Source organism: Grampus griseus (assembly GCF_964374135.1).
Source record: "Grampus griseus genome assembly, chromosome: 3".
Classification (NCBI taxonomy): Eukaryota; Metazoa; Chordata; class Mammalia; order Artiodactyla; family Delphinidae; genus Grampus; species Grampus griseus.
In genome coordinates, this window is record NC_139019.1 from 152,883,881 (window position 1) to 152,897,762 (window position 13,882).

At 38.8% G+C, this 13,882-nt stretch overlaps 1 protein-coding gene across 7 annotated transcripts in view; it reads left to right on the forward strand.

Moving 5' to 3' along the window:
* Positions 1-13,882, forward strand: part of NSD1 (nuclear receptor binding SET domain protein 1) — a gene marked incomplete at its 3' end in the record, with an annotated part of 136,853 nt that overhangs the window by 53,606 nt on the left and 69,365 nt on the right. For all 7 annotated transcript variants that reach the window (XM_082650799.1, XM_082650800.1, XM_082650803.1 and 4 more), the window contains 2 exons: positions 5,961-6,133; positions 8,372-10,943. In XM_082650799.1, the coding sequence (XP_082506925.1) occupies positions 5,961-6,133; positions 8,372-10,943 (2,745 nt within the window). The remainder of the gene's footprint in view (positions 1-5,960; positions 6,134-8,371; positions 10,944-13,882) is intronic.

Genomic DNA, 13,882 nt, shown 5'->3' on the forward strand with positions numbered 1-13,882 from the left:
TAGTTACCCTTTCTTCCTTCTTGTGTCCTATACCATTAAGTCTTTTTCCTTTTTTTAAAACAGCTTTATTGAGATGTAATTCATATAGCATACAATTCACCCCTTTAAAGTATACAATTAAGTGGTTTTGGTAAGTCACAGAGTTGTGTAACCAGTAAATTTTAGAACATTTTCACCACCCCAAAAAGAACCCCATGGGGACTTCCCTGGTGGTCCAGTGGGTAAGACTCCACACTCCCAATGCAGGGGGCTGGGATCGATCCCTGGTGGGGGAACTAGATCCCGCATGCATGCCACAACTAAGAAGTCCGCGTGCCACAATTATGAGGTGCATACCACAATAAAGATCCTGAGTGCCGCAACTAAGACCCGGCGCAGCCAGATAAATAAATAAATATTTAAAATAAAAAAAAAAAAGAGGAGAAGGAAAAGAAAACCCATGTCCTTTACCTACCTTCCCCCTAATCTTTTTTACCTCCCGTACCCCTTTGCCCTAAGCGACCAGTAGTCGACTTTCTGTCTCTATAGATTTGCCTATTTTGGATATTTAATATAAATGGAATCATATAATATGTCCTTTGTGACTACTTTTTTTACTCAACATAATGTTTTTAAGATCTATCCATGTATCAGTGCTGCATTCCTTTTTTTTTTGGCTGCATTGGGTCTTAGTTTCGGCACATGGGATCTTCCTTGAGGCACACGGGATCTGTTGTTGCAGCAGCGTGAGGGCTTCTCTCTAGTTGTGGCCTGCGGGTTTTTCTCTCTCTAGTTGTGGTGTGTGGGCTCCAGGGTGCATGAGCTCCGTAGCTGTGGTGCGCAGGGTACAGAGCACGTGGGCTCTCCATTGTATGAAATATTATACATGTTTTATTTATAAATTTATCATTTGATGGGCATTTGGACTGTTTCCACGTTTTAGCTATTACGAACAGTGCTGCTGTGAGTATTCATGTATAAGTGTTTATGTGGACATATATTTCCTATCTTTTGGGTTTATACCCAGGAGTGGACTTGCTGGCTCTAATGGTAACTCTGTTTGACTTTTTGAGGTACACGCACAGACACACAGACACACACACACACATACACTCACACTCTCCGCCTTGGCTGCACCAGCTTGTGGGATCTTACTTAGTTCCCCAACCAGGGGTGGAATCCGGACCCTGGCAGTGAGAGTGCCGAGTCCTAACCACTGGGCCACTAGGGAATTCCCTGACTTCTTTTTTTTTTAATTTTTATTTATTTATTTTTGGCTGTGTTGGGTCTTCGTTGCTGCACGTAGGCTTTCTCTAGTTGTGATGAGTGGGGGCTACTCTTCCTTGCGGTGCACAGGTTTCTCATTGCCATGGTTTCTCTTGTTGCAGAGCACGAGCTCTAGGCGCACAGGCTCTAGAGCGCAGGATCAGTAGTCACGCAGGCACAATAGTTGTGGCTCACGGGCTCTAGAGTGCAGGCTCAGTAGTTGTGGTGCACGGCCTTAGTTGCTCCACGGCATGTAGGATCTTCCTGGACCAGGGCTCAAACCTGTGTCCCCTGCATTGGCAGGTGGATTCTTAACCACTGCGACACCAGGGAAGCCCCCTGACTTTTTTTTAATTTAAATTTTTTATATAAATTCAGGTGTACAGCACCACAAGTCTAATTACCATCCATCACCATACAGTCTCCCCCGTTCACCCATTTTGCCCATCCCCCTTCCCCTCTGGTAATCATTAATCTGATCTCTGTATATATGAGTTTTTGTTTTATTTTGTTTGTTCACTTGTTACGTTTTTTGGATACTACATATGAGTGAAAACCTATAGTATTTATCTTTTCTCTGTCTGATTTATTTCACTTGGCAAAATTCCTTCAAGGTCCATCAGTATCGCAAATGGCAGGATTTCATTCTTTTGTGGCTGAGTAATACTCCATTGTGTATATATACCATATCTTCTTTATCCGTTCATCCGTCAATGGATACTTAGGTTGTTTCCATATCTTGGCTGTTATAAATAACGCTTCAGTGAACATAGGGGTGCATATATATATATTTTTTAAATTAATTAATTAATTAATTTTGGGCTGTGTTGGGTCTTCGTTGCTGCACATGGGCTTTCTCTAGTTGTGGTGCACGGGCTTCTCATTGCAGTGGCTTCTTTTGTTGCAGAGCATGGGCTCTAGGCACATGGGCTTCAGTAGTTGTGGCGCATGGGCTCAGTAGTTGTGGCATGTGGGCTCTAGAGCGTAGGCTCAGTAGTTGTGGTGCATGGGCTTACTTGTTCCATGGCATGTGGGATCTTCCTGGACCAGGGCTTGAACCTGTGTCCCCTGCATTGGCAGGTGGATTCTTAACCACTGCACCACCAGGGAAGCTGACATATTATCTTTTTGAATTAGAGTTTTTGTGTTCTTCAGATAAATACCTGGGAGTGGAAGAGCTAGGTCTGCCAGACTGTTTTGAAAAGCTACTGTACCATTTTACATGCTCATCAGCACTGGATGAGGGTTTTAATCTCTCTATATCCTTACTACCAATTGTTATCTGATTTTTTTGGTGGTAAAAAATATATGTAACATAATTTTATCATTTTATCTATTTTTAAGTTTATAGTTTAGTGGCATTAAGTAAATTAACATTTTTGTGCAATTATTACCACTAGCCATCTCCAGAACTTTTTCATATTCCTAAACTGAAACTCTGTTAACAATTTAACAATAACCTTCAGTCCCTGGTAAATGTTGTATTACATGTATCATTCATTTGCAAGGCTCAATAATTCCATTGATGTATAATGTTCAATAATGTTCCATTTTGTTCATGCTTTCATCCTTCAGTGGACATTTGGGTTGCTTTCACCTTTTGGCTATTGTGAATAATGCTGCTATAAACATTGGTGTTCAAGTATCTTTTCTATCTGACTTTTTTTTTTTTACATTTAATTTAATTTAATTTAATTATTATTATTTTTAACATCTTTATTGGAATATAATTGCTCTACAAGGGTGTGCTGGTTTCTGTTTTATCACAAAGTGAATCAGCTACACATATACATATGTTTCCATATCTCTTCCCTCTTGGTTCACCCACCCTCCCTATCCCACCCCTCTAGGTGGTCACATTCTATCTGACTTTTAATTAATATCTAGTCCTTTTGATTTGTCTTCTTAAAAAAAATCTTTCATATTTTGTTCTTTTAATTCCCATTGCTACCACCTTAGTTTAGGTTTTAGTCATCTTGAGTATATACTATTTTGGTAATCTCTGGTCTCCTGAGTTTCCTGTTTCCTGTTAAATGTGTTATTCAGAGGTCAAGGAGATTTATCTTTTTAAGATGGAAAACTGAGCCTGTGGTTCCACAGTTTAAATGAGGTTCAGGGCCAACAGGATAATGGTCAAACTCTTAACATGGAGGGTCTTAGTGTGGCACATGGGATCTCAGTTCCCTGACCAGGGATTGAACCTGTGCCCCCTGTGTTGGAAGCGCAGAGTCTTTTTTTTTTTTTTTTACATCTTTATTAGAGTATAATTGCTTTACAATGGTGTGCTAGTTTCTGCTTTATAACAAAGTGAATCAGTTATACATATGTTCCCATATCTCTTCCCTCTTGTGTCTAGAAGCGCAGTCTTAACCACTGACCACCAGGGAAGTCCCAGTGGTCAAACTCTTAACATGGTATCCAAGCTGTTCAGGTCTGGCCACTGCTTACCTGCTTAGTTTCCCTTTCCTTCCACTTTATGATTTAGTGTTCTGAACTACTTGCAGTTCCTAGCTATTTCATTCGTTTTATTCATTCATGTCTTTGAGGGTTCTGAGCCCTTATATAGGAATTCTCCCCTCAACAAACTGTTTACCTTTAAATTTTCTGCTCAGGTGTCCCATTTGTCCTCCAGTTAATGATTTTTCACTTTGAAAAAAGTGAATGTTAACAACTAAGTGTCCATCGATAGATGAATAGGTAATGAAAATGTGGTATATATACATAATTGAATATTATTCAGCCATACAAAAGAACGAAACCTTGCTATTTGTGACAACGTGGATGTACCTGGTGGGCATTTTACTAAGTGAAATAAATCAGAGAGAGAAAATATAAATACTGTATGATCTTACTTATATGTGCAATCTAAAAAAACCAAAATTGAAAAAACAAAACCAAGTTCATGGATACTGAGAACAGACTGGAGGAGCAAAATGGGTGAAGGGGGTCAAAAGTTATAAACTTCCATTTATAAAAGAAATAAGTCACATGGATGTAATGTATAGCATGGCAACTATAGTTAATACTGTATTGTATATTTGAAAGTTGCTAAGAGAGTAGATCTTAAAAGATTTCATCACAAGAAAAAATCTTTTTATAACTACGTGTGGTGACGGATGTTGACTAGACATTGTGGGGGTCATTTTGCAATATATATAAATATCGAATCATTATGTTGTATACCTGAAACTAATGTTATTCGTCAGTTATATCTCAATTTTAAAAAATGCCATCACCAATAGATACTATCGAATAGTAAAATGTAGTGTACTCAAGACATACTTGAAAAATTAAAAAAAAAATGAATGTTCATGTTATTGCAATTAGCATGCTGTTTTACCATAATCTCTTTATACTGTGTATCTCTTACCCACCAGGCAATGAGTTCTTTTCAGTCCTCTGTATAGTGCTGGGACGTCATGAATGTTCAGTCTGTGTTAGTTGAATTTACTTATTTATGGGAGAATGATGTACTTTTCAGACTGACTTTAAGAACCTGTGTGTGTGTGTGTATGTATGTGTATATATACACATACACACATTTAATCCCCCTTTATAGGTGGTTTCTATTGATGTGTTTAATTTAGTAGGTAGAGACTAAGGAGTTCAGGTTTTTTTGTTTGCTATTTTTACAGAACTTGTTTTTAAAATGTACAATAAAACAAAATTTTACCAGGTTGTAATTCAGTGTGAGTTAAAGTGAATTTTTATATAAAATGATTTCCTTTTCTAAATAGAGACAAATCATTACACCTGTGTAGCCCTGACTATATTTCTTTTGTGACATTTTTTACTGGTATGAAAAATGCAAAGATGGTAAGTGTGTAGAAGATAACACATACTAGGTAAATTTGATTATAATCTTTTCTGGATGAGATTTGTATTTTTATTTTTGGTAATTGTATGCATAGAACTTTGGACAGCCAAGAAACTATAGAATAAGTGGATTTTTGGTGGGGAGGGGGCTGTTGAGATTTCCTTTTTTAAAAAAAAATTCTGTAGTTTGAAATATCAAGTTTCACTTTCTCTGCAAAACCAATGTTTCACTCTGAATTTTCCCTGTCTGAAGTCGTTGGATTTATTATTCTGTCTATAAAATGGAGATTATACTACTTATATTTTAGAGTTCATTGTTGTGAAGAATACATGCAAAGCACCTAGTATAGTACCTTGCCCAGAGTAGCTATGTCATAAATGTTAGCACATCATACGTGGCATGGTGTTGAAACATTTCTTCCTCCTTGTATTTTAGCATAATGTTTTAAGAGTTTATTTGGTGGTTAGTTCTTGTTGATTATTATATTTGTGATGCTGTGGCTTATCATATGCCTTTTGTGATTTCTGGTAATGAGGGTATAAAATTTTATAGATTGATGGTAGAAAAAACTTAGTTGTTATATTAATTTGTTATATGATTAGCTAATCATCCTCCAACTGGTTTGGAATATATAGCATATCATCAGACCAAACCATTAAATTCGTTCATTACACTCTTAACCATTTTCTTGTCACATAAATTGAAAATTGAAAATTTACCTTCTATCTGACCTACTTCAGAGTTTCTTGTTCTGTAGGTTTTTTAGCTTGTTGAGTTTTTATTTTATTTTAGTTTTAAGTGAAAAGAGGCTTCTTTGGCCACTGCTATGTGGCTGTTCTCTTGATGATGAATATCAGTTTTTTAAAGCAATGACACTGTGGTTTTTATTTTTATCTAGTTTCTAACCGGAGGCCCTATCGACAGTACTACGTGGAGGCTTTTGGAGATCCTTCTGAGAGAGCCTGGGTGGCTGGAAAAGCAATCGTCATGTTTGAAGGCAGACATCAATTTGAAGAGCTACCTGTCCTTAGGAGAAGAGGGAAGCAGAAAGAAAAAGGATATAGGCATAAGGTATTTAAAAAAAAAAAAAGCCTCTCAAATTATCTTCTTGGGTGTAGGTAGGGAGGGTTTACAGGATCAATCAAAGGAAGAAGTATTATATTTTTGGAATATAAGTTATTTCCTTTGGTAGTAGGATGTTGGTGAGAAAAATTGGCAGAAAGCAAGTTTTTTTGCAGGGATGAGATGGGGCTAGCCTTCCAAATATACTCAATTTTTTGAGAAATGATTTCAGTTAACTTCTGCCATGTCACTTAGATGTGATAGTAAAAAAAGGCATGATCAGTCATCTTTGGTTATATCTGATGTAAGAAGAAAATGATCATCAAAATGAAATATTCTACTTTTCACTCTCTGGATTAATTATTTCTCTTAAAAATGAGAAAGATAAGACTTTAAACATTTTTGTTTTGTTTGTTGTTTTGGTTTTTGTGTGTGGTTGTTAAGGCTTAAGCAGTTTCAAACCTGGTTATGTTTTAATAAAGAACGTGATGTTTTTGTTTCATTTGCTTGATGTGTTAAAGTTTTGGCTGTTTCTTTTGATACTCCTTTATAGTCTATTCTAGAAGAGGAAATAGTTCCTCTTAGATTTGTGTTTCAGACTTTTAGACTATTTTATAAGAATCACAGTTAGGATAATTTTTAGTCAGTATGCAGTCCCTGCTATTTACAACTGGAGTTCCTTCCTCTGTAAAGCTAATGTAATAATATGTACCTTGTCAAACTGTTGTGAGGATTAGAAATAAATATTTTATATGTCATACATCTGATGCTCTGAAACAACTAGTGTGTGCTATTGTTAGGATAGAATAGAAGAGGATAACTTTATCCTTTCTAATACTTCGGGTGGTTGGTGGTGGGGAGGTGTCAGAGTTTTTGTGTCAAGCCTTTAACTATGTAGATTAACCAACCCCCTTTTCAGAGGAGTTCTCTAGGGCTTTCAGGTTCTGGAAAATTGATTTACTATGGTCATAGTTAGAAAGTCAATGGGTGTGTGTTTGTGTGTAAAGTAAACCAGATGATCAGTTTATTGCTTTATAAGAGGAGGCTTCCTGTCTAGTGGCCTTAATTTTTACATGGTCAGCAGAACATGACCTTTCACAAGTATTAAAGTGTTTGTGAACACTAACTGATAGAACCTTGACTGACATTTATTGTATGAAGCCAGGGAGGGAAATAAGTGTCTTGAAAATTAGGTATATTTCACAGAGCCTCAATGTCCTTATGCTATGAGGAATCAAGAAAAGAGCATATGTAACTTGTCATACATCCAGGGTGTATTGATGTCTCTGGACTACATGTTTAAGCCCAGGACACTGCTTGGTTATAATCCAGATTTAAAAGAAAATTAATTAATTAATTTTTTTGCTGTGTTGGGTCTTTGTTGCTGTGCGTGGGCTTTCTCTAGTTGCGGCGAGTGGGGACTCCTCTTCGTTGCGGTGTGCGGGCTTCTCATTGTGGTGGCTTCTTTTGTTGCAGAGCACAGGCTCTAGGTCCACGGGCTTCAGTAGTTGTGGCGTGCGGGCTTAGTAGTTGTGGCGCATGGGCTTAGTTGCTCCGCGGCATGGGGGATCTTCCAGGACCAGGGATTGAACTCCTATCCCCTGCATTGGCAGGCGGATTCTTAACCACTGCACCACCAGGGAAGTCCTTATAATCCAGATTGTATGTAACACGTATAGAAGAATCTTGATTAGCCAAGGGCCTGGTGATAACCAGAGTTCCAAATTTCATTTCTTCTAGGGCAGGTCTGCCTTACTCATTTCTCCAGTCCTAGTTTTTCCACATGCATCTCCTTTCTTTAACCTTTTGCTTTCTCTTTTATGTAACTGAGCAAGTGCTTGGCCTTCATAAGTCAGGAGGGAAATCTTTATTCTAAGGTTGGAGGGGTAAGTAGGAGTGGTCTGGTTATTCCTTGATTTAGTAATATAATGTTGATTAGTAATGTAATGTTGTAGTCTAATTTATGGTGCACTCTTTTGTGCTTTTAATGGTAAGGGGAGTGGAGGGTTTATGGGATCAATCTTTCTCCAGTGATAGATCTTAGTGGTAGAACTAGTGTTGAGGAATCCCCATTAGCTAAGTTCTGGGTGAACTGTGGGTGATAACCACCTGGCAGTCCCATAAAAGAGGCTTGAAGAAGCACAAGGCTTGGAAAAGCTTCTGATTTGAGAGGTGTTCACTGATCATCTGCCTGTTTCCCCTTCTATTTCTTAGACTAGTGATAATCTTTTTCTCTTTAAATTTAAGGTTCCTCAGAAAATTTTGAGTAAATGGGAAGCCAGTGTTGGTCTTGCTGAGCAGTATGATGTTCCCAAAGGGTCGAAGAACCGAAAATGTGTCACCAGTTCACTCAAGTTGGACAGTGAGGAGGATATGCCGTTTGAGGACTGTACAAATGACCCTGAATCAGAACATGACCTGTTGCTTAATGGCTGCTTGAAATCTCTGGCTTTTGACTCTGAACATTCTGCAGATGAGAAGGAAAAACCTTGTGCTAAGTCTCTAGCCAGAAAGAGCTCTGATAATCCAAAAAGGACTAGTGTGAAAAAGGGCCACATGCAATTTGAAGCACATAAGGAAGAACGGAGGGGAAAGATTCCAGAGAACCTTGGCCTAAACTTTATTTCTGGGGATGTATCTGATAAGCAGGCCTCTAATGAACTTTCCCGGATAGCAAACAGCCTCACAGGGCCCAGCTCTGCCCCAGGAAGTTTCCTATTTTCTTCTTGTACAAAAAACACTGCAAAGAAAGAATTTGAGACTTCAAATTGTGACTCTTTACTGGGCTTGTCTGAGGGTGCCTTGCTCTCTAAACGTTCTGGGGAGAAGAAGAAACTCCAGCGAGGTCTGGTGTGTAGTTCAAAAGTGCAGCTCTGCTATATTGGAGCAGGTGATGAAGAAAAGCGAAGTGATTCCATTAGTATCTGTACCACTTCTGATGATGATGGAAGCAGTGATCTGGATCCCATAGATCATAGTTCAGAGTCTGATAATAGTGTCCTTGAAATTGCAGATGCTTTCGATAGAACAGAGAACATGTTACCTGTGCAGAAAAATGAAAAGGTAAAGTATTCTAGGTATCCTGCCACGAACACTAAGGTAAAAGCAAAGCAGAAGACCCTCATTACTAACTCACACACAGACCACTTGATGGATTGTACCAAGACAGTAGAGCCTGGAACTGAGACGTCTCAGGTTAATCTCTCTGATCTTAAAGTATCAACTCTTGTCCGAAAACCCCAATCAGATTTTAGAAATGATGGTCTTTCTCCAAAATTTAACACACCATCAAGCATTTCCAGTGAGAACTCAATAATAAAAGGTGGGGCTACAAATCAAGCTCTGTTACATTCGAAAAGCAAACAGCCCAAGATCCGAAGTATCAAGTGCAAACATAAAGAAAACCCAGTTGTAGTAGAACCGCCTGTTGCAGATGAGGACTGCAGTTTGAAATGCTGCTCTTCTGATACCAAAGGCTCTCCTTTGGCCAGCATTTCCAAAAGTGGGAAAGTGGATGGGCTAAAACTACTGAGCAACATGCATGAGAAAACCAGGGATTCGAGTGACATAGAAACAGCAGTGGTGAAACACGTTCTGTCAGAGTTGAAAGAACTCTCTTATAGATCCTTAAGTGAAGATGTCAGTGACTCCGGAATGTCAAAGCCATCAAAACCATTACTTTTTTCTTCTGCCTCTGGTCAGAATCATATACCTATTGAACCAGACTACAAATTCAGTACATTACTAATGATGTTGAAAGATATGCATGATAGTAAGACCAAGGAGCAACGGTTAATGACTGCTCAGAACTTGGTCTCTTATCGGAGTCCTGGTCTTGGGGACTGTTCTACCAGTAGTCCTGTGGGGGCTTCTAAGGTCTTGGTTTCAGGAGGTTCCACTCACAATTCAGAAAAAAATGGAGATGGCACTCAGGATCCAGTCCGTTCTAGCCCTAGTGGGGGTGACTCTGCACTGTCTGGGGAGCTATCTACCTCCCTACCTGGCTTGGTGTCCGATAAAAGAGACCTCCCTGCTTCTGGCAAAAATCGTTCAAACTGTATTACTAGGCGCAACTGTGGTCGATCAAAGCCATCCAAATTAAGAGATGGTTTTTCAACCCAGATGGGAAAGAACACAGTGAACCGTAAAGCCTTAAAGACAGAGCGCAAAAGAAAACTGAACCAGCTTCCAGCTGTGACTCTTGAGGCTGCACTGCAGGGAGACAGAGAGAGTAGGGGTTCAGAGAATAGCTCCTCCAGAGGTGAGGCAGAAGACCCTGGTAACGAAGAACCCCTTCAATTAATGGGCCATTTAACAAGTGAAGATGGTACCCATTTTTCCAGTGTTAATTTTGATAATAAAGTCAACCAGTCTGACCCTGATAAAGTTCCTGAAAAAGACCCCTCTTTTGAAAACAGAAAAGGGACAGAGCTGGAGTCTGAAATCATTAGTGAGAATGATGAACCCACTAGTGTAAATCAAGTGGTGCCTAAAAAGCGGTGGCAGCGTTTAAACCAAAGGCGCACTAAACCTCGTAAGCGCACTAACAGATTTAGGGAGAAAGAAAACTCTGAGGGTGCCTTTGGGGTCTTGCTTCCCGCTGACCCTGTAAAGAAGGGAGATGAGTTCCCAGAACAGAGACCTCCTCCTTCGACGAACATACTAGAGGATGCACTGACAGATCCAAATCATGCCGACTGCTTAGATTCAGCTGGGCCACGGTTGAAAGTTTGTGATAAATCCAGTGCCAGCAATGAAGAGGTGGAAAAGGAGCCAGGAATTCCCAGTTTGACCCCTCAGCCTGAGCTCCCTGAACCAGGTAAGGACTCCTGACTGTGAAAGAAAGGGACTAGAGGAAGTGATGATACTGATACCCTTCTGAAGTTGGTCTGTTTTCATGGAAGGCCTAAGTGTAAGTTGGGAGGGAAGGATTATCACTTGAAGTGAAGAAAGGACTTTATGTAGAAGGATCTGAATTTTGAGGACCAGGTTTCCATATACTTTCAGAAATTGTTTTACCAAGAAGCTCTTTTTTCTTTTGCTTTTATTGAGTCTCAAGAACATTTTGTTCCTGCTCCCCATTTCCTACCTTTTTCAATCTGTGAACTTTGGGGGACTCAATTTGGTATTGTAAGTATTAAGGAAGGTCCTCCTGTTATGTAGACAAAGGGGACGTGCTTTTGAAAAAGTGTAAGTGTTCTGTAGTACTTATTTGAAGGCCTTAGATGTCTTGCATCCCTTCTGGAATGAGGTTTGAGAATAAATTTTTAAAAATATGAAGTACCAGGGTATCCTTCCTTAGCAGCAGAGGGAAAACAGCAGGAGTCTTTCAAAATACAATATTATACAATATTGTTATTGAGGATAAAACTGCCTTTCCTTAAACATAAGTTTTCAATGTTGTTTACCATAGTAGATTCTAACAGCTTTATTGAAACATAATTCACTGACCATAAAATTCACCTGTTGAAAGTTTATATACTTCAGTGGTTTTTTAGTATACTCAGAGACTTGTGCATCTATAAACATGATTAATTTTGGAACATTTGGATCACCCCAAAAAGAAACCTTGTACCCTTTCTCAATCTCCCTTCATTTCTCCCCAATCTATAGATTTGCCTGTTCTGTACATTTCATGTAAATGGAATCATACAATATGTGGTACTTTGTTTTTTTTACTTAGCATGTGTATCAACGCTTTATTTTTATTGTGGTAAAAAACACATGAATTCACCCTCTGAACAAGTTTAAAGTGTATATTACAGTATTAACTGTATGCACATTGTTGTATATAACACCATTTATTGAAGAGACTATCTTTTCCGCATTGTAAAGTCTTAGCACCCTTGTCAAAGATAATTTGACCATACATGTAAGGGCTTGTTTCTGGGCCCTCTATTTTGTTTCATTATCTATATGTTTGTCTTCATGGTAATATCGTTTTTTTTTTTGTTTTTAATTACACTTATTTATTTAATATTTTTGGCTGCGTTGGGTCTCTGTTGCTGCGCGCAGGCTTTTCTCTAGTTGCGGCGAGCAGGGGCTACTCTTCGTTGTGGTGCATGGGCTTCTCATTGGGTGGCTTCTCTTGTTGCAGAGCACGGGCTCTAGGCACATAGGCTTCAGTAGTTGTGGCACTTGGGCTCAGTAGTTGTGGCTCACAGACTCTAGAGCGCAGGCTCAGTAGTTGTGGCACACGGGCTTAGTTGCTCCACGGCATGTGGGATCTTCCCAGACCAGGGCTCGAACCCGTGTCCCCTGCATTGGCAGGTGGATTCTTAACCACTGCGCCACCAGGGAAGTCCTATCATATTGTTTTGATTACTGTAGCTTTGTAACATGTTTTGAAAACACAGTGTGTGAGTCCTCCATCTTTGTTCTTTGTCAAGATTATTTTGACTATTTGGGGTCCTTTGAGATTTCCTGTGAATTTTAGGATGTCTTTTTTCTATTTCTGCAAAAAATGCCATTGGGATTTTGATAGAGCAGTGAATCTGAAGATCGCTTGAGTAGTATGGACATTTTGTTAATGTTAAGTCTTTGAATCCATGAACACAGGATGTCTTTCCATTTATTTGTGTTTTTAATTTCTTTCAGCAATGTTTTATAGTTTAAGTGCCCAACTCTTTCACTTCCTTGGTTAAGTTTATTCCTAAGCGTTTTTATTCTTTTTTATGCTATTATAAGTGGGATTGTTTTCTTAATTTCCTTTTTGAATTGTTCATTATTAGTGTGTAGAAACAACTGATTTTTAAAATAAATAAATAAATAAATTTATTGATTGATTTTTAAAATAAATAAATTTATTTATTTATTTATTTATTTATGGCTGCATTGGGTCTCCGTTGCTGTGTGTGGGCCGTCTCTAGTTGCGGTGAGCAGGGGCCACTCTTCATTGAGGTACGCGGGCTTCTCATTGCGCTGGTTTCTCTTGTTGCGGAGCATGGGCTCTAGGTGCGTGGGCTTCAGTAGTTGTGACATGTGGGCTCAGTAGTTGTGGCTCATGGGTTCTAGAGTACATGCTCAGTAGTTGGGGAGGATGAGCTTAGTTGCTCCGCGGCATGTGGAATCTTTCCAGACCAGGGCTCAAACCTGTGTCCCCTGCATTGGCAGGCAGATTTTTAACCACTGTGGAAGTCCCACAAGTGATGTTTGAATGTTGATTTTTTTACTGAATCCATTTATTATTCTTACAGCTTTTTTGTGGAATCTTTAGGGTTTTCTTTACATTAGGTCATGCCATCTATGAACAGAGATCATTTTACTTTTCCCTTTCCAATTTGGATGCCTTTTATTTCTAATTCTTGCCTAATTGGACTTCTAGTATTGTGTTAAATAGAAGTGTCAAGAATGGGCATTCTTAGAGAAAAAGCTTTCAGTCTTTCACCATGGACTGTCGTGTTAGCTGTGGGATTTTCATAAATGACCTTTATTTTAGATTATTTCCTTCTGTTTCTAGTTGAGTGTTTTTTATCAGGAAAATGTGTTGAATTTAGTCAAGCCTTTCTGCATCAATTGAGATGGTCATGTGATTTTCTTCCTTCTTTTAATGTGTTGTATTACATTTATTGATTTTTGTATGTTGAACCATCCTTCCATCCCAGGAATGAGTCCCACTTGGTCATGGTGTATAATCCTTTTAAAGTGCTGCTGTTGAATTCAGTTTGCTAATTTGGTGAGAATTTTTGTGTAAGTGTTCATAAGGGATATTGGTATGTCTTTTTAAAAAAATTTTTTTTATTAACGTGTATTTGTCTG